The sequence below is a fragment of the Triticum urartu genome, chromosome 5, assembly GCF_003073215.2.
Source record: "Triticum urartu cultivar G1812 chromosome 5, Tu2.1, whole genome shotgun sequence".
NCBI classification, from domain to species: domain Eukaryota; kingdom Viridiplantae; phylum Streptophyta; class Magnoliopsida; order Poales; family Poaceae; genus Triticum; species Triticum urartu.
This window is the reverse complement of record NC_053026.1, coordinates 589,817,896-589,842,042: the sequence shown is the minus strand read 5'-3', so window position 1 is coordinate 589,842,042 and position 24,147 is coordinate 589,817,896. Positions and strand designations below refer to the sequence as shown.

At 46.2% G+C, this 24,147-nt stretch overlaps 1 protein-coding gene and 1 long non-coding RNA gene across 2 annotated transcripts; both read right to left on the bottom strand.

The window, feature by feature from the left end:
- Positions 1–13,004: 13,004 nt before the first annotated feature.
- On the bottom strand, positions 13,005–14,872 carry LOC125506181. Its single transcript, XM_048671045.1, has 2 exons — positions 13,578–14,872; positions 13,005–13,301 (listed from the first exon to the last, which is right to left on the bottom strand). The coding sequence occupies exons 1-2, from the start codon at positions 14,650–14,652 to the stop codon at positions 13,267–13,269; spliced, it is 1,110 nt and encodes a 369-aa protein (XP_048527002.1). The 5' UTR covers positions 14,653–14,872; the 3' UTR covers positions 13,005–13,266.
- A 3,390-nt stretch (positions 14,873–18,262) lies between these two features.
- On the bottom strand, positions 18,263–18,690 carry LOC125506180. Its single transcript, XR_007282597.1, has 3 exons — positions 18,614–18,690; positions 18,431–18,526; positions 18,263–18,343 (listed from the first exon to the last, which is right to left on the bottom strand). It is a non-coding gene; the product is annotated as an uncharacterized LOC125506180 (long non-coding RNA).
- Positions 18,691–24,147: the final 5,457 nt, after the last annotated feature.

Below are 24,147 nucleotides of genomic sequence, written 5' to 3'. Positions count from 1 at the left end.
GCCGAGACCAGCAGCTGGCGGCGGAATCCACTAAGGGGCGGCGCCGGCAAGGGGCGTGAAGCGGATGGGATGGGTGGGCAGCTTCGTCCAGGCGCTGGAGATGGCGGAATCCAGCGGTCGGCGGCAGAGATCGGCTGCTGGCCTGCAGCGGCGGATGCAGACAACCCCCTGGCGCGTGCACCTGCTGCGGGAAAAAAAGACGCACGGTGCGAGATCTCCAAATCGAGACACCGACGAACACGAGGTTGACGAGGGCACCGCCGGGATTGAACGAGACGGGGTGGGTGGGAGAAGAGGCGCCTGCGGTAGGAGTAGCAGAAGACGTGGAGCAGCACAGCCGGGAAAAGGAAAACACGGCGGCGCGATTGGATCTGAGCACGAGTTGCGGCGTGCGAACAAAAACCTAGGCTCTAATATCCTGTTAGGAATAAGCAACTTATATTCCCATGAGGCCATAGGCCGATATATATATACATGTACAGGTGTGGAACATATGCAGGAAACCCCTCATACAACGGGATAAATACAAAAGGGGTACATGACTTATATTATAAATCTAAACAAAAATTAGCTCATGAGGCCATGCTTGCTAAAGTAACATCTAGTGAGCCTCATGTGGATACTAGCACTACTTCTAGTCAAAATGCTATATTGCCATGTGCTAGTCCTTGTAATTCATCTACTCACAATGTTGGTACATCTTGTGATGAATTGCTTTCCTTGCCGTGTTGTTCTAAACGATGAAGCTTATACTTCCTCTAGTACTTGTGTTGAGACTAACCGTGTAGAGGAAATCAAAGAGCTCAAGGCCCAAGTCACTTCTTTGAAGAAAGACTTGGAAAAGAGTCATGAAGGGAAATCCACACTCATAATATCTTGAGTGTGCAAAAATCCCCCAATGACAAAGGTGGACTTGGATTCAACTCCAATAAGAAGAAGTCCAACATGATCAAGAAGAAGGGCCAAGAACAAGTCAAGAATTCGGCCAAGATTATTTGCTTCAAGTGCAAAATTGAAGGGCATCATGTTAGATCTTGCCCATTGAAGAAGAAGTCCGTTAATGACAAGCAAAAAGGGAAGAGGCCACAAGTTCATTCTCATGCTAAACCTCAAGTTGAAGAAAGGCCTCTTCTCAAGAAGACTCAAGCTTATGCTTCTCAAGTTGAGAAATCAAGTGAGAAGAAAGTTAGGAGTAGACGTTGCTACCTATGTCACGAGAAAGGTCACCTCGCCTCTTCATGCACTAGTGGTAACTTATCCAACCCAATTATTATTGATGATGTCTATTCTCTTGGGAAGGATAAGGTTGGCAATGTGGTTGCCAAGTTTGTTGGTTCTCAAAGTGGTTTGAAGCAAAGAACCATTTGGGTAGCCAAGCCTATTGTGACTAACCTCTTAGGACCCAACTTGGTTGGGGACCAACAAGCTCAAACTTGATCAATAGGTGATGTTGGAGGTCATTGGAGACTTGGCTACATTATGAAGAATTAAGGGTACTTCATCATTCTTATTGTCTCAAGCCAAGTCAATTGAATCATCAAGATTATATCTTATATCCAATGTGCCTCCTTGCGGTAACTTGTACCGCAATTGCTTACATTGAAAGTTACTTGCCCCCTTGCATGTTTTGGTTTTGTTCCTTGCATGTGTTTGTATATGTTGTGCTTCCAACTTGATTATCTTGAGCAATCAAGTATGTGTGTGTTGGTTTGCACATCATGTATGTGTGTGTCATGCGTTGAGCCTTTTGCATCTTGTTCTTTTCTTAGTTGGCTCTTGTGAGAGATTAATGGAATATCCCATTATGGGGGAGTGATGTGCTTTGTGCACCTCACAATCCTATATATGTGTGTACATGAGTAATACCATCTAGTATTGATATTTCAAGATTATCTAGTCGCTATGTGGTATGTCTTCTCATGAGAAAATCAAATTCTATATTGTCCATTAATTATCTCGTGTTGGTTCGTTATTTTGCCTCTTGTTTATCTTTAATTGGTATCACATTATGGGGGAGTAATATGCTATGTGTATATTACTAGCCTAGAAAATGTGTACATTTGAGATATTGTCACCTAGAATTGATATTGTAAATTATCTTGTTCCTAGGTGGCATGTTAGCTCTACAAGTTGCAATTTGCTTTTTGTTTGGTGTGAAGATTATGTCGGATATCCTTGTTATCTACCACCGGGAATTATTCCCAAATACTTCTTGTCTTTTGACAATTGGTACTCACTTATGTGTGGTAGAAATTATTGATCATCTTTACATTGGCCTTTGCTTTATCTCTTGCCTAGGGTTGTGTCAACTCCCATTGTATTCCATACCACTTGTGGATCTTGTTAATTTCTTGACCTTGTTTAGTGTTTTCTAGATATAGTGAAAGGGGTGATCCCACCTCGTGCATTTTGTATTCAAATGCAAATTCTCTATAATGCACTAGTCTTGGGGGAGCTATCCTATTCTCTATAAAACACTCATCTTGTGATCCTTATCAAGTGTGTGTTTGTGGAAGGCAAGCCGTTTCTTTTTTGGTACTTTGTGCCATCATGAAACTTTGTAGAGGGCTTGGTTTGTTTGGAACCATTCTCTATTTTGGGAGTTTGACATCTTTCTTTTTGAGTGTATCAATGGATATCTCATTCCTTGATGTATCTTTTATGGATATCCTCCAAGTGATGATTTATTCATTTGGTATCTTTTCTTCGCTTGGTATTTCTTTGTCTTTTGATCTCGGTTCTTGAGAGTCTTGAGCATGCATATTTACTTCTTGTAGTTTCTTTGGCATGTTTTCTTTCTTTGACCCAATATATAGGGGGAACTCCACCAAGTCTCAAATTGGATGAGATGTGCATGAAATTCATTTTCATATCTATATGCACATATTTATGTGGAGTTTGTCCTATGTGTTGTTGGTTCTCTAACTCTTTGGTCCCAATGAGTTTGGGTACCATTTTGTTTGTGTTGTTGTTCTACGAACAAGTGGAGATGCATTGGATGCTCGGCTCACTCACAAGGAAGGTGTTGTCACCATGTGCTTATTAGAGTCAAGCTAGGATGATTAATGAACTACTTTGTACCTTCAATTGGTATCTACTACATCCTTCCAATGTTATCTCAGTAACAAGTATCTTCATATACTTCATGCACACATTTCTTGCATCAACCTTGTGTAGGTTGTATCATGGCATGTTATCCATTCTTTCTTGTGATACTTGTTTCCTTTCTCAAAGCATCCCAACAATGATGTCATGTTGCTAGTTGTGATGTCTTTGATGTTCGTGTGGTTGGAATTCATTTATATACAATAAGACCATATCTAGCCATGTGCTATGCTCTCAAGCAAATATCTTATTGGTATATGTATGACTTCCTTTTGGATATCTTGTTCCTTCGTGTTGTAACTATTTCGGGTGTACATCCTTCTTTGTAGATATATATATATCATCATGATTTCGTCTACCTAGAATCTTATACACTTGAGAGAAGTTGCATATCTAGATGATATCCTTTCTTTCACGTCCACCTTGTCTTTCTTATGTTATTTCTTTGGTGGCTCCGTGAAAGCCTTTGCCTTGCGTGCGTGTCTTCTATCGTTGCATCTTGATGCGCTCGTGTGTGGTGAAGATTATTTTCCTCATGCTTATCTTGACGAGGTTTTTGCCATCTTAATTGGCATCCCTCGTCTTGATGCACCTTTCTTCTTCTATCTTCACCGCGGGTTGTCACAAGCATAGGTTCTCTATATGCGTATTAGTAAGCTTGTGAACCCATTTGCTATTTGTGTGTGGGAATGATAGACCTTGCACCGTGTGCCTCATTCTTTGAAGACTTTATTGTTGCTTAATGCTCCTCTGTACATTAGTCTTCTCAAGTGCATTGCCTTGACTCACACACATCTTTTTGGTTGAGCCCACTCTTAAGTTGCCTCTCTTACTTGTTGCTCAACCATGTGTTTGTTACATGTACTAGGCTTAATTTCCTATATGCTCACTTGCACTTGTTGTAAGTTTCTATTGATTTTGGGGGAGCTGTGATCCTATTTTGTGCACTTCGTATCCAAATACAAAAATTCTTATGTGTGCACAAATCATGGGGAGCTTCTCTAGTTCCTTTAGAACACTCCTTCGCTCATTTCATAATATCCTTTATTCATGTAGCTCGTAGGATCTTTGGTCTAGTTGGTTCAATTGATACCCGTTGATTGCTTGCTTCAATTGGTACCTTTTGATTGCTTGATTGCTTGTTTCTTTCTTTGTTATGTCCTTGTGGCATATCATTCCTTTAGCAATCTTGGTGCCTCAATATAGTTGGTCTTCCTCCAAGTATTACCGTTGGATATGTGTATTGCATTCCACTCTCTTGTTGAGAAATACACAACTTATGGAGGAACATAATTTATATTGGCCTTCTAAGCTTTTCGCCCATTTTGGCAATCGATGCCAATGGTGGAGAAGTTTCAGAGAGTTTTGTGGATAAGTTTAGAGAGTTTTTTTCTTCTTGCTTTGGTTTTGTACCTAAGCATTTGCATCTCATACACATGCATTGTTGGTTGTTGTGTTGCATGGTGATAAATAATTCCTTATATAAACTCTCTTGAAAGTGATTGTCATCAATTACCAAAATGGGGGAGATTGAAAGGACATGCGGTGCCCCCATGTGTGGTTTTGGTAATTGATGACAATCTCTATGGACTAACGGCTGCCTTGAGTTATATTTGAAGCATTTGTCCATAGGATTGTCTTGAAGTCCATGTGTTGGTTTCAAGGAGTTTATGAGATGGCCAAAGTGCTTTTCAAAGAATTATCCAAAGATTGGTCATGTGTGAGTTGAGATGGCCAAAGTGCTTTTCAAGGAATTATCCAAATATTGGTCATGTGTGAGTTGAGATGACCAAAGTGCTTTTCAAGGAATTATCCAAAGATTGGTCATGTGTGAGTTGAGCTTATTGCAAGCATGTCTTGAAGAAGAATATTGTGTGCTCATTCATGTTTACCTTCAAGACATCATCCAAATGAAGAGAGTTGGAAAGATTCAATGTTGATCAAGACTAAGTCAAGAGTGAATCAAGTTGATCAACTCACAAAGCGTAGAAGAAGTACCGAGAGGGATCAAGTGATCCCATGGTATGGTAAGCATTATCCATTACGCTTTGTGTACTAACCCATGGTCTACGTGAGAGTTCTTTGTGGGGTTAGGTATGTTTCCATGGTCTTGCGTCAAGAGGAAGATCTCATACAACCCATGGAGGATGACATCAAGTGGTGATCGTCATCAAGTTTGCAGTGTGCAAGTTCAAGTGGAGCAACTCGAAGAGTGGCTCACCCATAATGGAGTATGGGGGAGCAATCAAGCTTGAAGCTTGCCGTCCATTGTGGTGTCAATGGAATTGTGAAGATGTGCCAAAGAGTGGCTCACCCATAGTGGAGTATGGGGGAGCAATCAACTAGTCTTCATCGAGCCAACACAATCAAGAAAGGTGGTCCAAGTTGAGGAAGTCAAGGTCGTCATCATCTAGCTCAAGTGGACTATGTGCAAGGCAAAGGTTTGCCCTTGATAGGTTTTCTATTTTACCGGTCTCATAGTGGTAGTTGGGAGACCGGGTTGTAGGATCGATTGCCGTACTATCAAGGGGGGCTCTCTAGGGAGTAGCTTGATCGTATCATTAGTCGAGAGCTCAAACCATTGCATCCTTGCATCATCTTTCTTGGTTCTTGTTTGGTTCCATTTGTGAGTCTTAGAGCTTATGGTCATCTTGATGACAAGCTTGAGTTCATCGAAAACGGAGTTCGCATGCATCTTCTATGATGTTTTCAGTGTTGGAGGTTTTACCGGTCTTTCCGAGGAAGGGTTCTCACCATTTTATTATGGTCCTTTTCTCATTTGCTTCTTATTGATATTTCTCTCTAGATTGTGTTAGCCCTTGTCATTAGCTTTCCAACAAACTTGGTTTCGTTGAATTCGGAGCTCGTATGCGAAAGTTGTGGCTGTTTTGATATTGCCTGTTTTACACAGAGAGGTTGTACCGCCCCATGGAGAGGTTGTACCGCTTGACCAGTACAACCGGTGTTTGGAGCGGTTGTACCACTCCAGAATTGGTCCGGAGGTTGTACCGGTCATGTACCGCTCTACCACCGGACTGGTCTCTGTTGTGGTGCGGTTGTTGGGCGGTTGTGGGCCGGTTGTACCGCTTACTGCCTGTTACCAGTTGTACCGGTGCTCATAGAGGTTGTACCGCTCCTATGTTATTCTGTACATAACGGGCAGATTCGTGGGGACCTATTTAAGGGGGTCTTCTTCCCCAATGGTTCTCTATCTCTTGAGCTTGTTTTTGCCCCCATTGTTGACCTTCTTTGAGCTTGCTAACTCTCACTCCCTTCATGGATTCTTGCTAGTTTTTGAGGGAAAAGAGAGAGGAGATCTAGATCCACATTTCCACCAATCACTTTCTCCTCTATGTGAGGGGAATCCCTTGGATCTAGATCTTGGAGTTCTTGGTGTTCTCCGTCTTGTTCTTCCTCTCATTTTCCTCCCTAGCATTAGTTGCTCTGGTGGGATTTGCGAGAGAAGGACTTGGGCACTCCGTGTGCCCTTGCCATTGCATTTGGTGCATCGGTTTGAGTTCTCCACGGTGATACGTGGAAGTGAAGTTTGAGAAGCTTATTACTCTTGGGTGTTTGGGCACCCTAGAGCTTGTTCCTCTTGGGTGCCTTGGCGCCCTAGACGGTTGGTGTTGTTCGGAGCTCAATCATTGTGGTGTAAAGCTCCGGGCAAGCGTCGGGGTCTCCAATTAGGTTGTGGAGATCGCCCCGAGCAATTTGACGGGTACCGGTGACCGCCCCCAAGGGTTGCCAAAGTGTACGGGTTCGGTGACCGCCCCCAAGGGTTGCCATTTGTACGGGTTCGGTGACCGCCCTCAAGGGTCACTTAGTGGAATCACGGCATCTTGCATTGTGCGAGGGCGTGAGGAGATTACGGTGGCCCTAGTGGCTTCTTGGGGAGCATTGTGCCTCCACACCGCTCCAAACGGAGATTAGCATCTGCAAGGGTGTGAACTTCGGGATACATCATCGTCTCTGCGTGCTTTGGTTATCTCTTACCCGAGCCCCTTTACTCATGCACTTTACTTTGTGATAGCCATATTGTTTCTTGTCATATATCTTGCTATCACATAGTTGCTTATCTTGATTAGCATAAGTTGTTGGTGCACATAGGTGAGCCTAGTTGTTTTAGGTTTTGTGCTTGACAAATTAACCGCTAGGTTTATTCCGCATTTGTTCAAGCCTAAATCGTAATTATTTTAAAATGCCTATTCACCCCCCTCTAGGCAACATCCACGATCTTTCACGGATGGTAACAGGAGATAAGGGACACGAAGTTTTACCCAGGTTCGGGCTCTCTCGATGGAGGTAAAACCCTACGTCCTGCTTGATTAATATTGATGATATGGGTAGTACAAGAGTAGATCTACCACGAGATTGAGGAGGCTAAACCCTAGAAGCTAGCCTATGGTATGATTGTTGATGTGTATGTTGTCCTACGGACTAAAACCCTCCGGTTTATATAGACACCGGGTAGGGTTAGGGTTACATAGAGTCGGTTACAATGGTAGGAGATCTGCATATCCGTATCGCTAAGCTTGCCTTCCACGCTAAGGAAAGTCCCTCCCAGACACGGGACGAAGTCTTCAATCTTGTATCTTCATAGTCCAGGAATCCGGCTGAAGGTATAGTCCGGCCATCCGGACACCCCCTAATCCAGGACTCCCTCAGGTAGCAAGAGGAAGAACACACAATCGTTTACCCAGGTTCGGGCCCTCTCTATGGAGGTAAAACTCTATGTCCTACTCTTGCTTATATTATGAGAGTATCAAAGTACAGAGGTGATCTACCACGAGATCGTGAGTTGTGGTCTAAACCCTAGAGGTATGATGATGAATGTATGAATGTCCCTCTACGGACTAAACCCTCTGGCTTATATAGGCACTAGGGGTATTTAGGGTTACACTTCGTCAGTCCACACATGAATATTGTATTGTACTCACACATTAGCAAGATGCTCATAACCGACACCATGGTGCTTCATTGCTCCCTCTACACTTTGCTCGACCTACTATGTTATCAAACACCATATCTTTATTTTTTTTGCAAGAATATGTGCCTTGTGGTCTTGTATACTGACCCCATTCAGTAACTTTGTTTCTTCTTCAAAGCAAAAGTTTTACTCAATTCCTCTTCAACCTTTTCTTGTACAATTGCTCAAAAATTTAAGTTTTAATCTTCAGACATGTATGTATCTGCAACGCTTAAGTGTCCATCCTGCGTAGTCAATCTGACCTCCGTGTCAACCACGCCACACCTCCACGTCGATCGTGATTTATACCTTTATGACTTTTCTTCTCCCTTGGACACTTTGCACATCGTGTCGCACATTCCACGACCCTCGCTTTTCACCTCCCTCAAGGTCATGCTATTGTCACCATCCACTCATCCATCTCGCTGCTAATAAACTCATCCGGTCATCCGCGCCAGCTACCACTCGAGCACATCTATTGCTTGTGCCTACTACGAGTAAAGACAATGACCAACCCACCTGTTGTCATCCTCTGCCACAAGCAATCGTGTGGGAGGGAATTATCGTCTCGTCTCATCCCCCTCCCCACAATTTACATCCACTACCATCTAAAGTCGCATGCGGAGAGGTGGAAACCTCATCCAGATCAGAGCCAGCACGAGCCCGACGTGGGGACAATGTTCTCACATGAGGATGGGAGTTGGTGCCATGGACACATCATGTCGCACATGTCATGACCCTCGCTTTTCACCTCCCTCGAGATCGCGCTATTTTTAGCATCCGCTCATCCCTCTACTTAGTAGTTTCTACTCATTTTTTTGTTTGTTAAAAAAGCATTCTCTTTACTTTATTGCACAATATGTTGTGACATGCTTCATATTTTTTTTTAGATTTTGAACTAAGAGCACTCATGCAATTACTTTGCATTATTTGTAATTGTTTCTGTAGCCCTTATTTATGCATTTATGTTAACAAGATACCTGCAACAACGCACATGGTGTCATCTAGTTTGATCTAATTAGACCACCATGTGAGAGTGAGAAGTTCTATATTCATGTGCATTATACTCGGGCTAAAGGAACACAAGTTCCATGAAATGGCATTGTATTTAAACGACTACAACATTGACTGCTCTTGGACGCACGAGAGCAAGATTATACTCTATAATTGCACAAAAATCATGAGTTATCTTCCAGGACCTTTTACTTAGCATGGAGGTTTACCTTAGCCCGCTCTAATGATTAAATCCACACATTTAAGTTTTCTTTGTGATCAGCTGATCCAATATGTACACATTACAACAAATTCACCATGGCATTGTTGACATAGATCGAGCACATAGCGCACAAGGGAAATGAAATGCCTCTACAAGTTTGACCATACCCTAGCTTTGTATAAAAATACCTTATGTACTCATGCGCAGAAGGTGGGTTGTGACGAAGAAGTGGTGATCACACACGAGCACAAAATCGGTGCACTACAAGGCAATGGTCCTTAGGGAGACCAATGATTGAACAACACACCCCTACCAATTACGGTCACTACCACTTTCATGCTCAAACAGAGGGGACTATATGGAGCTTTTATCAAATATTTATTTGTCAATAAGATCAAAGCATCTACACACTTACCACTTCACTCATAAGGAACAATCATATCGGGGATTGCCTCTCGCGTCGCCCCCACGCGGGCGATACGGGAGGTCCCAGCCGCCGCCACCGCCTAACCCTCCCCCAGCGCTCACCTCCTCCTCTGCCGCTACCGGTGGTCGGTGCCAGGCAAAACTCGTGCGTGCGATGGCAACGGTGGAGGGCCTCTCCTCCCTTCCCTGGATCCGCAGGCGGCACAGGCGCCCAAATCCGCGGGGTGCGGCCCTCCTGACGGCACGGCAATTCCCAGTGGCTGTGGGCTTGCGGCGGTGCACAGGCGCCTAGATCCCAAGGGTGTGGGTCTTCCGGCAGCGTGGCGGCTCCCGGCGGTAGTGGGCTCGGGTGGCGGCAGGCTTGGGCGACGACATGGGCCACGCGGCGTCGGATCCCGTCGCTCCGCTCATCACGAAGGAATCTGGACCTAGGGTGGTGGCCTCGGTAGGCATGGTGATGGCGCCCTCGGCTGGTGGCGCTCGCGGGTGGTAGATGGACGACATCTTGACCACGTGGGCGGTGAGTTACCGGTGGATCTCCTCCCCGCTGCAGGCTCTCTCCTACTGCACTTGGTGGCTTGCGATCCCAGTCATCAGCCTCGGCGCGTTCGTGGGGGCTGGTAGAGGTGACATCGGACCAGAGGAAACTCTAGATGACTCACTCACCCCAACGATGGCGTTGACCAAGGTCGCCGTTCTCCTCCTTGCAGGCTCCGTCGAGGTCCCTGCCCTCCACGCCGAGCCCATGCCAGGGTGAAGACCCAAAATCTCCTCAGGTTGGGCGGCGGCGGCATTGCGTGTGGCGTGCCCTTCTTGGAGACGCTGCCTGGGGCATTCGGGTGCTCAGTTAGAGGAACTACATGTGGAGGGGATGGGACCAGTGGCAGCAGGTGGTATTCGCGAAGGAGGAGCGACGTGGCATTTGACACGTCGACAACAACGGGTCTCGGAGGCATGGAGCAGCAGGGTCTTGGCGGTGGGCGCATGATGATGAATGAGCGCGGGATGGTGGCGTTGTCTGGCGTCGTGGTGGCGTTAACGGCAGCTAGGCCTAGCAAGGTCGATGCGTCATTACAGTTCTCAAGATGGATCTATGGAAGACGGTGGCGGCCTCTAGAGTGCGTCGGACCGGTGTGTGCCCCAGACCCGGCAATGTGGCTTGGTTGGGGCCTCCGGTTTTAGATGTTAGGCTATGGTGTGAGGTATGTTTGGTATTCGGTCCGGACTATCTACATCCCTTTATCAAGTGGATAGGAGTAGCGACAGATGTTGCCAAGATGGTGGCTTAAGATGTATTGATATATTACTTTGTAAGGTCTTTGTGAATAATTAAGTGGTTGCATGCATCGCCCAGATGTAGAGGCCGGGGTCTTCCTCCTTTTCGAAAAAACCCACTTCACTCATAAGAGGCTCACAATAGCACATGCATATGCCCATGTGCTCCTTATGATGGAATTGAAGTGCATGAAAGCATTCATCCCATGGTTGTTGCCCCATATCGCACAATGCTCTTATTTAAGCACGGGAAGAGAAACCAAACATGACCACGATTCATGAAGAAGTTGTCATGCATCTTTGAGGCCGAGCATGAAGTGCAGCCTAATTGTTACTAGATTCATAGGCGCGTACACCACAAGCATATATGCATAAGTCTTGCATTTAGTTGTAACCGATATTGTAATGTTATTGGAAACACAAACATTATAGGACTCAGAAGCATCGGGATTTGGGATAATGTTGTCATGCGTTTCTACATCACCTAACAACAACATGATTGTTGGTTGCATACGAGCTCTTCTCAATCCTCGAGAACATCCATGACTGCCCAGGTTTGGACTATTATTTAGGATTTCAGGTTCTTGTCACGGGTATGGCACTCTTGCTTAGAGCTGTGATAGGAGACGAGGATGCTCTACCCTACGACAAATACGTCATCTATCACCATGCCAAATCAGTTTTCTGTACCTGCAATGGCATCACAACAAGTAGTTTGTTCGCATGGTGGATGTACGAGATCCCTAAAAGCCAGTGGCTCTGAAATACAAGAATTAGCTTGCTTTTATGATGGACGTACAAGATCCCTAGAAGGCAGTGGCTGTGAAACACAACCATGACAATTGGCCAGAGTAATCACTAAGACAAGATCGTTTTATTTTGTGACTAGTGTGAGCATAAGAGGAATTTGTAGTCCTTAGATAAAGCTCTATGGTGTGTTGGCGCTGTGGAGGATGTGTGGGCCAAAGCCGTCAGTGTCTAGGCGATGTTTATGTTAACGGCCAGCCCATTTGGCATTATGTTTTCATTATCGAGCGAGCCGCTTAAGCTAGTTTATTTAAAAAGGCCGGCTCGGTCAAAGGCTTGGTATTTTTTGCCCTTTTTCCGATCTATACATATTGCCTCGTGAGATAAAAGCATTTTTTTTACATTTAAATGAAACTAATTTCTGTTCGATGGTACATTTTCCCTCACCAATAAAACATTCATCTCGGTGCTACATGAACACTTTTTTTTCAAGCGAAGTCGAGAGGGGAGGCCGCTGCCTATTTTCTTTGCATTTCATAAAAACAGCAAACAAGGTAAGCATACAAACAGTCTTACACACTCAGGAAGAAGATGCATTTCAGCCTTCGATCCAGCTCTGGATGGAATCCCCAACTCTGATCGTTTGGCTGTGAGACCAGAGCCTCACCATCTCTGAACATTTGCCTTGGCACTGTCACAGGGGGCATTGAGATGTCGTCGAACACTTTCCAATTTCTGGTGAGCCAAATCGTCCAAAGGACTGCAACAGTCACCAATTTCCCACGGTCTCTGCAATAGTGAACAACATTTTCACTCCATTGGTTTTTATTCTTCTTAGTGAAAATACTTCTTGATTCGAGGTAACATTTTTTGCCTACATTGTAACCAAAAAAAAAAAACACCACAGGAAATGTTTTTGCACACTTTCAGCTTGTATGAGAGCACAGCAGGGGCATGCAGTTCAGTTTATCTGAAGAGCAAAGCGTTTTAAGCGAGCATCCAAAATTTTCCAGAGAAGAGTCAGAATGACGAAGGTGGTGAGCGAGGTCGGTGGACCAGCCGGTGTGACGGTGGTCCAGACGTCGTCGAAGGGGGTGAAAGATGGTCATATCAGACGACACGCCATATGCGTCGAAAAGCAACACAGGTGAAAAACTGCCATATGCGTCGTCAGCAAGTAGGCGAGCTAATAAATATTAAAGGAAGAGCAGCTTGTGGAGTACCAGTCAATCATTTTGTGCATTCAGAAAGTACATTTCCTGAAAATTATTAACGACTGAAAATTATTGCAAGCAAAGGAGCAGCAACTTGTTCAACAAAGTTCCTGCACAACTTCCTAAACAAATTTCCATACACCACATAGTACTAACAACAGCAGTATTGGTCCTTAACCCAGCCTAAACAAAGTTACAGGTCCAGAGCTGCACTTGTGCCATATCTAACATCACTACTACCACTACCACTTCCCCATTGATCCACAAGAGCTTGCTCCATTAACTTGAGAATGATAAACACTGGAAACACCAGCTCAGTGCTCCTGACCAGCACAAGCTGCTTCCATTGCTGCATAAATGCAAGAAAATCACAACATCAAAACAAATGATTGATGAACCAGGCTTTTCCTTACTCACTGATCACAAGGACCGAGAATAAATATGGACATGTACTCCAGTCCAGAGGAACATCTCTCTTTCTTTAGCACACGTGTCCTCATGTGTAAAATTACTACTTGCCAAGAAACATATTTTCATTTCATGTTGCCAGGTGCCACTAAAAGATCGTAACAAGGAATTGTATACATGATTATATATATATATGCACATAGGTAGTAGCACGTACCTGGTATGTAGAAGCTCATGTAGGGAAAGATTTTTCTGCAAAGACGAGACACCGGCCTGACTCGCCCTGACTCGAGATCAACCATATAAGAACCAGCACGTGCTATCACAAAAATGATTTGGGTGCCCTCAGCGATGCCACTGATCCTCCTGAATACCCTCCTCCTGAATTCCAATGTTAGGGACATGGCATCAACAGGGAGCAGCGCCTCAAGATCAATTATCCTGAGTTTTGCCCATCCCATGGCTCCCTTGGGTCCGGCCTCCCTCGACCAAAGGGTTAGATTTGCGGCATCCACCACAGCAGCGAATCCCAGCAGACCGCCTTGCGTCGCCATGAGAGTCCCTTTGCCATCGATCGGCTTCTCGAACATTGACAGGCAGAGTGTACCAAGTTGGCACTCGATGATGCCACCAAGGTTGAAGTAGAGTGCATCACCCACAAGGACGCTAGGCGCAGCCAAATTGGTAAATCTGAGATTGGGGTGATGAAGAGAGGTGAGGTCGCTCCACACGCGAGTCTCCGACGAGTAGAGCCAGCCCGATGTGACCTCTTGGACATCATTGGTGGTCACGACGGCCAGACGGAAGTGACCTCCTTGGCAACCGTGGTGGTCGCAGCCTTGTGCGGCGCCGGCGCAGAACACCGCCGCACTGAATCTGACCGAGTAAGTATAGGGGGAGGACACGAGGCGCTGGTGGCCCGTCAGAGGGTCCAAGACCATGAGGGATTTGTCCCAGGTGCGGTCGAAGAGGGCGCGGCCGTGGCGGCAGTCCATGGGAAGCCAATCGGGATGGTCGGGCTGGGCAGGGAAGAGGGCGGAGGTGGGAACGAAGCGGGACCCCGGTCGGAAGAGCCAGTCGGCCCGTTGGAAGAGACCCAGGACGGGAGGCGTTCCGTGGAACTTGCGGTAGCGGCGGCGAAAGCCCACATCGGCGAGGATGCGGCGCCAGGGTTTGCAGACAGCGGAGGCTTGTGCGAGGCAGGCGGGCTCGTCCGGTGGAAGGCGGAAAAATACCTCCTCGACGAGCTCCGTCGGAAGGCGGAGGAAGAGATCCTCTGCGAGCTCGCCCATCGGCGCCGGCGGCGCGCGGAGGCGAGGGTTTGGATGGGAAAGGGTGTGCTCGTTGGATAGCTACTACACGGTTCGGTTTGGCCAGTTTTCTTTTCTTTCTTTTTGCGATTTGAGCTGCCTTCATTTGAAAAAAAAAGAGACGGGTTCCTTTTTTTATCAAACACGGTACAGACGCAGTCCTTGAGATTGAGAAAGTCGCCAAAGACGTCTTCTTTAGTCGACTAGAATGTTTTCTCCCACATAACATCACGAGAGTTGAACTCCGGTGAAAAAAGGATACCACTGTCATCATGACCATCCAACCACAGCCATAGTCTGCCGTGCCTTGGCTCTTCGGTACGATATATCGGATAGCAAAATATGTTTTTTAGGGTGAAAGAAATTTACTTCGTGATAATAGGATTTATTTTTATTTAAAATATATCTCTACTCTTAATGTCTCGCTTTGTATGTCGTTTCGTTCGCTCGCATCACTGGTTCTGTCCCACATTTATTCGCATACAACTTTCACATTCACTAATGATTTATTTCAAGGTTGTGCAACATGCATCTTTGTAGTGGTGGAAGCATTTTTTGTAGGGCGATAAATTCAATTTTTAGTGAATTGAAACATCAATGTTCTAGTTTAATTGAGACGACTTCTTGTTTGATGGGACATTTCTCTTATCTACGTCTCCATGCTACGTGAACAGTTTTTTTGTGCAATGGATTGCTTTCTTCATATTTAAAGTACTTCTTGATTCGAAGAAACTACATGAGCTGTAACAAAAAAGCCATTGAGGAAAATATTTTTGAAATATAGTGGATCCATCCTATGTTGTGTCGACCCAATCCACCATTGTCCATTGCCACGTACCAATCCAAAGGAAACGCACGGCGAGAGCATGGATGGTGGAGTGAAGCTTCTTCAAGGATTACAACACCCCAACGATTGCAAGAGAGCTGCCACTTCTATGGATTGAAACATGTAGTTAAGCTAAAACCAATGTGCAACCGGATGTTTCTACATGAAGGCTTATGTGTACCCAAAAAAGGAAGCGCTCTTCACTTGCAGCAAAGCCGAGAAAAAGTTGATGCACTAATACTCTTCAGTCTCCATGTTTCAGTCACTCAGACGCACATTGCAAAACCAAGCATAATAGGCTGATCCTGTGGCATATGAGTTTGATTTCAACTTCAAGCATTTCTCCAGCAATGCTGAGAAATTCAACCGTCGTCGTCAGTGGTGGAGTATTCATACCACATCAGGTTCTGCCAGTCCAGTATGTTCCGATGGCTACTACCAGTATTACCCGCAACACATGATCTGCTTGTGTGTTATCGACCCCACACGACATTCATCTGCTTAGCAAAATGCCTATGCAGTACCACTGCTCCGCAGGGTTAAGGATTGACAGGATCATATAAGAACCGGAAGAAAGGATTCAGAAAAACACAGCACAAACGAGAAACTTTTGGGCAATTCTTGGGCTACCGTTTTTTTTTTTGGTATTTTTGAAATATATCTTAGCACAAAGGAGATACTTTTCGAAGAATATTTTTTTGGTGGCGGATAGGGTTTAGTCTGGGATCAAAATCTGCTCTTACATGGCTTTTATACCCCAGGGTACGGTCACAATACTCCTACCAACTGAAGCAAAAGAGGTGAAGTTGGACGCGCGGAAACGGTGACAAAGCCAGTGCTCTAATTGACGGAATTGAACTTGGGCCGTTGGATGCTGCTTGGACGTCCAAGATTAGAAGATAGCACCCACTCTCTCCATTGTCTGAATCTGAACAGTGGGTGTTTAACTGAAGAAATAGCTCCAGTTTCTGATGAAAGGAAACAACAGGGGATTTGCTGTGTGCTAGGGCCTAAAAATGTAACTGTTTATAACTACTCTCTCCGTCCCATAATATAAGAGTGTTTTTTACACTAGTGTGGTGTCAAAAATGCTCTTATATTATGGGACAGAGGGAGTGACACATGTCTGGACCTGATATTTTTCTAGATCAAGTGAGACCCTGCTCATCAGAAAGTACCTAGATGATATTCAGGTCCTCCCATAGAAAACCATCTTTGCGTCGCGCTGGTGTCAGCGTATTTCACAAAATGACTGAAGAGATCTTTAAAAACTGCAAGCAGGGAAGCAACAACTTCCTAACGAAGTTCGGAAACCCAAAACTAACACCAGCAGCTACATCACAGATGCAGAGCACAGAAGCAACAAGTTACTAAGCAAAGTTCCACGCACCAATGCTAAGACCAGCAGTATTGGTCCTTAACCCAACTTACACAGAGTTCCTACAGATCCAGAGCTGTACTTGGGCCATACCTAACATCACTACTACCACCTCCCCTTTGATCCAAAAGTACTTGCTCTAGCAGCAACTCGAGCTTTGCCAAAGAACTTCAAGCACCAGCTCACTGCCCCTGGCCGGCTGCTTCCATTGCTGCAGAAATCACTACCGGACTCGCGGTCTATGCCTACGGCCAAGGGCCGTCGGCATAGGTCATTTGCCGTCGGCATAGATCTATGCCTACGGCTGCCGTCGGCATAGACCCGTCGGCGTAGATATCGTCAGCGTAGTCTTGTCAGACTGTCGGCGTAGTATAGCCGTCGGCATAGGGACCTATGCCGACGGCCGGTGTCAGCCGTCGGCAGTGTTTTTCCGTCTGACGGCAACGGACGGCGCCATCAAAAGCGCTGACGAGTCATGGGACGCCATGTGGCAGAGGTACGCCGACGGCTTGGCCGTCGGCATAGGTAGAAATCTATGCCGACGGCCTAGCCGTCGGCGTATCTCCGCCACGTGGCGTCCCGTGGTGCTCCTGAATATATGCCTACGGCTTTGCCGTAGGCATAGCACTGCCACGTGTCTCTCCCTAGTTTCTCCTGGCGGCAGGGCTATGCCTACGGCAAAGCCGTCGGCATAGATGAAAATCTATGCTGACGGCATTGCCGTAGGCATTGATCTGCCACGTGGCAAGCCCTGGTAACTCCTGGGCTTATATATGCCGACGGCTTTGCCGTAGGCATAGTTTTTTTTATTTTTTTTTATTTTCCCTGTTTTCTCTTTTTCAATTCATTTGACAGCATTTCAAAGCAGAATAATATGGAATTATGCAGAAATATGACAGTTCATCATCTAAACATACTCAAGCTCATCATCATCATCATCTAAACATAGTCAAGTTCATCATCATCATCTAAAGATCATCACCGGCGGAAGTTCATGAACATAAAAGTAGTGCAAGACATGGAACATCATAAAAGTAGCAACATGAAAGGAATGGCACGACGGCCACATGCACGGAATCATCCTCGACATCAAGCAAGACCACCTCTGTCAAAACCACCACCAAGACCACCTCCACCAAAACCACCACCACCAAGACCACCTCCGCCAAAACCGCCACCGCGACCACCATCACTCTGCCAGATCGGAGTGACTGGGGTCGACGGAGCAGTAGTCGAGCCACCGGTCCCCTACATGTTTCAGAAAAGATTCTAACGGTAAATATGATATGATAGTGTTGAATGAACGAGAACTAGTTTGCCAGTAGTTAGGCAAATGTACTAACCGGACCATCACTGCCTAGTGCCACCCATTCATCGAACGTGGGCATGTGTGGGGGTTCTCCCGCAGGTGGTGGTGGGGGTCCCATTTGTGGTGGATCCGTGCGGTTACTCCAAGACGCCAACATAGCCTGGATGTTGGTTAAACAAGCAAACTAGAAGGTCAGAAGGAATGAAAGTGCAAAAATTTAGCTTGGTTTTAAGAGGGCAAAACTAACCGCCATCATCTGACGGTTGTAATCATCATTTGCCTTCACTCGTTGCAAGTACTCTCGCACCTCGAGATTCCTATGCTCGACAAAGGCCTTATATGCCTACATAATTTAGGTTGTTTCTAAGTGAGCAATGCTAAAAATGAACTGAGAATGCTAGAGAGAAAAAGATAAAGGGGAAGTACTTACAGCATGCTGGCGGGCTAAGGGAGTCTGTGAACGCCCCGTACTCTCTAACTGGCTCGGGTTGGTAGACCGAAGCCGTGTGTACAAGATCGAAGGAGTTATCAATCCATCGAAACACGGATACCGGCCATGTGACTTCCCCTGGATGGCCACCACCGCCGTGTCGTCGATCTGAGACTGGGCGACCTCAGGAACAGGAACATCCGGATGCAACTTCTGATAGTGCTGAGTGTAAGACTCCAGGTGCTCCTCGGTCTTGCCGTAGTACTGGCTCTCACCCTCCTTGGGATGACTCCGCTCGCGGGCCAGCTTCCACGACTCAATGTCTGAGAGCGGCCTCTTCAACTTGTCCTCCTGCAACGTCAAACAGAAGTTAGCCATACATAAGAACATGACGGTAAAGAAGAACAAAAATGCATCATGCATATAGATATACCTTCATGGCCTTGAAGCCCCAGTGTTTCCTGTTTCCTTGGCCGTGTGTCCCGTCTTTTCCACGGTTAGCCCGGGCCTTGATGCTCTTGGCAGCAAACTCTGCATCGTCGCCGAGCCACCTATCCACCAAACTCGCCCATCCGTCATGCCTTCCATAGCACCAACGAGGAACAACCTATGCAAATTCTGGAAGCATGACATGTGAGCACGAAACATATAGTTGACTACTTGAAACAATGATAAGTTAGTAATAGTTACCATCATGAACTGCTCCCTGTTCAAGGTAAGTCGTTGCCTCTGCGCTTGAGTTTTGGTCATCTTTTGTTGCAGGTAGATGTGGTAGTACTGCGAGACGGCAACCCAGCGCACCTCGTACTGCAACTGACGAGCTTTCTTCTTCGCAGCCGCAAGCAAGACCACGTCGGCTCTGGCCTTGTGCTCGTCAAGAACTCTATAGAGTTGCTGCAATCATGCATAAACCAGAAGCAAACAAGGCATGAGTTGAGTGATTCAATGATAAACTATGAACGAAACTGAAGACAAGTGATTCAGAAGAGAACTTACCCAAAATTTGGTGATCACGGCCTTAGCGGCCGTCCCGTACTCCGCGTTGCTGCAAGCCTCGTAGTGGGCCCAGCTCGTGGCCAAAACCCGCAGCTGCGGGTCCCTGTCTGGCCGCGGGCAGAATAGGCCAGGCCAAAACTCCTTCAACAGGACAGTGATAAGGCCGTTCGGTTTACGGCCCTTTCCCCGAAGGATCCAGTTTCTGCAAAAGAATCAAATGATTGCCATGTGTACAATAAGAAAATGTTGTCATGTGTTGAAAATATGATTGAGAGGCACTTACTCTGTCCCCACAGGTTCAATGAGCCATTTGTGCTCCTCGATAGAAGGTGGTGTAGGTAGTCCGGCATTACCACGCAGCCACCCCTGCGGAGCACCCGGTGGCAAGTCACCCACAACTCGGGATCAACCTCCCCTCCACCCTCCTCGCCCTCCTCCTCACCCTCCTCCTCGACCTCCTCCTCCTCGCCCTCCTCCTCCTCGCCCTCCTCCTCCTCGCCATTAGGAACATACTCCTCCTCCTCAGACTCAGAAGGTGCCTCTGTATAGGAGGGCATCGAAGAAGACCCTCCTATTTCGGACACGGCCCGAAGTTTTTTGCCCCGGCTGCCTCTCCCCCCACCTCCTCCTCCTCTAGGGGCTCTCCCCCCACCGCCTCCTCCTCTAGGGTCTCCTCCCCCGACCCCTCCACCTCCCTGTGAGGTGTCATCCTCGCGTAGTCGGGAGGGAACCTTGTGGGCTCGTCCACTCCGAGTAAGTCCTTTGAATTTACTGAGGTAACTGGCGCTGCTGGACTTGCCCATGATTAGCAAACCTGCATTGAGAAGAGAATAAACAATTAGTAAGGATATCAATTAAACAAGCATACAGGAAAAACATTAATACCAGAAGAGTACATTAAGCATACTATTGTAATGATCATTAAAAGAACTTACATTTTCTAGAACCCATATGAATCATCACTATTGTAATCTATTTGTGGACCGGTCTCATCATCACTATCACGCATATCTTCTTCGTTGTCTGACGGAGGTGGAGGCTCTTCCTCATCGTCAGCATCTTCATTTATTCAAGCATAATTATGTCTCTTTGATTCACAACTGCCTCACCATCAATCCGTGCGTCGTCGTTGTTTGGGTCTAGGTCAACATAACCCAAGTCATCATCCTCGTTGTTTCGGACCACGTCATCATGTTCCTCTTGATAGAACACTCCCTCATATGTCATGGGGTTTATGTTGTAGTAATCATCATCGTTCGGGTCCGGTATCTTACCATGCGGCGACACCTTGAACACAACTTCCCAACCCTTTAGGTACTCTTTCTGGCATGGGTAAGGCAGATAATATACTTGTGTGGCCTGGGTAGCGGCGATAAAGAGATCAGCTCCGGCATAGACGGTTGATGGTTTAACTTCAACTAAACCAACAGAAGGCGTATGTCTCAGACCCTTTTTGGGGTCGAACCATCGGCATTTGAACACAGTGAGACTTAGGTGTTCGCGGCCACGTTTGAATGTAAGCTCGTATAATTTTCCTACCCTTCTGTAGCAATCTACTTTATTATCTCCTTCAGTGAAGACTCCGGTATTTATGGTTTTGGGATCAGGCCGACTGTTCTGGTGCTCCTCTGTATGGAAGCGATACCCATTCACATCATACTTTTGGCATGTCATGACGACAGGGTCAAAACCCATGGAAACCCATCTCAATTCTTCATCCATTGATTCGGTCGGATCATTTCCCTACAAGTTTAATTGAAATTATAGGGTGCATGAGTTTAATTGAAATTATAGGGTGCATGAGTTTAATTGAAATAGGTAATAGGGAAGTGTGAAAAATTACTTTCTCCATGAACCACGCAACAAAAATTTTCCTTCCATCAGCACCCTTTCGGAGAAGAGCAAGTGCCTCCGCTTCAGTAGGAGGCAGCATTCCCGTCCATTCTTCTTCAACGAATCGACTACAATAAGAACAGTGGTATAAGAACTAGGCAAAGTGAACATAACGAATTGACTAAAAGAATGGTGCAAAGGTATTACCTCATCCACTCATCCTCAACTTCCTTGATGTTGTGCAAGATATAGAACATGACATCCTCCCACTCATCTCGTGGCATGAGATAAGGTTTCGAGCATCCAGCCCTACCACCTTGCCCGATGAATAGAGGCAACTTGGGTTTATACTTGGGTTCTTCTGTATTGTATCGAGACACCTTATTGTGCAACGTGGGAACATGGTCCGGATAGTAGGCTGTCCTGAGGTCTGCCACCTCCTCTAGGATAACTGCCTCAGCTATGGAAGCTTCAATCTTAGCTTTGTTTCCACATTTCTGTCTCAGATGCTTGTTCTGTCTCTCAGGGCCGTACTGCCAACGATCCTGCACAGGGCCCCCCAACAATACCTCGTTCGGGAGGTGCAAAATGAGATGTGTCATCGGAGTAAAGAAGCCTGGCGGGAAGATCTTCTCTAGCTTGCATATCAACTCCGGCGCCTTCTTATGCATTTCTTTTAACTTCTCAGGACATACTTCTTTAGCACAAAGCGTGCGGAAGAAATGGCTTAACTCCGCAAGCACACGCCAGATACGCTCGGGAACATAGCCCCGAACCATCACCGGCATAATCCGCTCAATCCATACATGATAGTCATGACTCTTGAGCCCGGTCACTCTGCCCGTTGAAAGATTGACCCCCTTACTTATATTCGACGCATAACCATCAGTGAACTTCACGATGTGTTTCAGCCACTTGAATGCCTCCATCTTATGATCCTTTTTAAGTACGAAGTCAGCATTTCGCTTGAACCAAGATTTTCGACTCCCTGTGGGAGGCTGCATGTGTAGACGTGGTCTATCACAAATATTCTGTTGATCAACTCTAGCATTAACATTATCCTTTGTCTTATCAGGAATGTTGAGGATCGTGTGAAAAAGGGACTCTGCGACATTCTTTTCGGTGTGCATCACGTCTATGTTGTATGGAAGTTTGAGGTCCTTAAAATAGGGAAGCTGCGTGAAGGGGGTAATGTGAGTCCAGTTGTGCATCTGACCATATCCTTCAGAAAAAATTCCCTTTACCTTTTCCTTTGCCCCCGCCCTCGTCTTCGCCTGTGGCTTTGCCTTTGCCTTTGCCTTTCCCTTTCCCTTCACCGGCAGGCTTAAGAGCTTTCAGCTGAGCAAGCACATCCGCACCAGAAAACGTTGGAATCTCGTTTACTTCATGGACAACTTTGCCTTTTGTGAAGTTCTTCTTGTCTTCCCTATCAGGATGGTCTGGAGGGAGGAACTGTCGATGCAGGTCAAATGCAACATACTTGCCACCCTTCTTCAGCCAAATGAAAATCAAGGCCTGCATGCACACTGGGCAAGGCATCTTTCCACTTGTACACCATCCGCAGAACAGGGCATAACCGGGAAAGTCATGCATGCAATATTGTAGCCAAACTTTCATCAAGAAATTTTTCTGCAGATGTCAGTCGTATGTCAACCTTGGGAAGTACCAAGAATGGTGCAAATCATCCACCAACGGCTGCATAAACACACTCAAATTCTTCCCCGGATATTCAGGCCCCGGAATTATAAGCGACAGGAACATGGTCTTGCGTTGCATTATGGCGCCGGGAGGGAGATTGAGCGGAATAACAAATACGGGCCAACAGCTATATGGATTATACGACATACCATATGGATTGAACCCATCACCTGTTATAGCAATTCTGACATTCCCAGCCTCGGCTGCTTCCTCCGGGTACTCTATATCGAATGACTTCCATGCTTCACCTCCTAATGGATGTACAATTTTTTTGGATTGTACCTTTTCCCTTCCTTGTGCCACTTCATCATTTTGGCAGACTCCTCGATGATGAAAAGGCGCTGCAGTCTTTTTATAAAATCAAGATACCGAAGAACCATCACAGGGATTTTTAGCTGCTGCTTCTGACCATGCTTATCGACCACCTCAATATACCGAGAGGAACCGCACTTCCTACAGTACTTGTCATCCGCATACTCATGCCTAAACAAAAGGCAATTCTTTGGACAAACATGTATTTTCTCATAGTCCATGGAGAGCGCCTTCATGATTTTCTTCGTAGCGTACATGGTTTTCGGCAGTTCATGGCCCTCAGGCAGGCTGTTAGCCCATACTCCCAGAAATGCTTCGAAGCAACCTCGGCTACAGCCGTACTCAGCCTTGACTGCCATTAGTTGCGAGATGACATCCAGCACAGACAGCTTGGTACCCTCATAGAGAGGTTTCTTTGACGAGGCCAAGATTTCCAGGAAGGCCTTTGTGGTTTCCTCCGGTTCCTCCGGTTCATTCGCTGAATGTGACGGAGGTGTCGGCTGTGCAGCAAAGACATCATCTAGCATGTCTCTAACCCCATCGTCCTCATAACCAGCGAAGCGTTGTCGTATCACATCCTCTCTACCACGGTCCCGCTGGGCAAAGTTTATCGGCATATTAAAGTTGGGCATAAATCCATGCATGCGAAGGTGCTTAGTCATCTCACTCTTATCTCTGCGGATACGTCTCTTACA

Bases quoted from the DNA above. Each gene is read 5' to 3' on its own strand.
- LOC125506181 (XM_048671045.1), bottom strand. From the start codon at position 14,652: ATGGGCGAGCTCGCAGAGGATCTCTTCCTCCGCCTTCCGACGGAGCTC. The intron at 13,302-13,577 runs GTACGTGCTACT...GCATTTATGCAG, and splicing joins CATGAGCTTCTACATACCAG to CAATGGAAGCAGCTTGTGCT.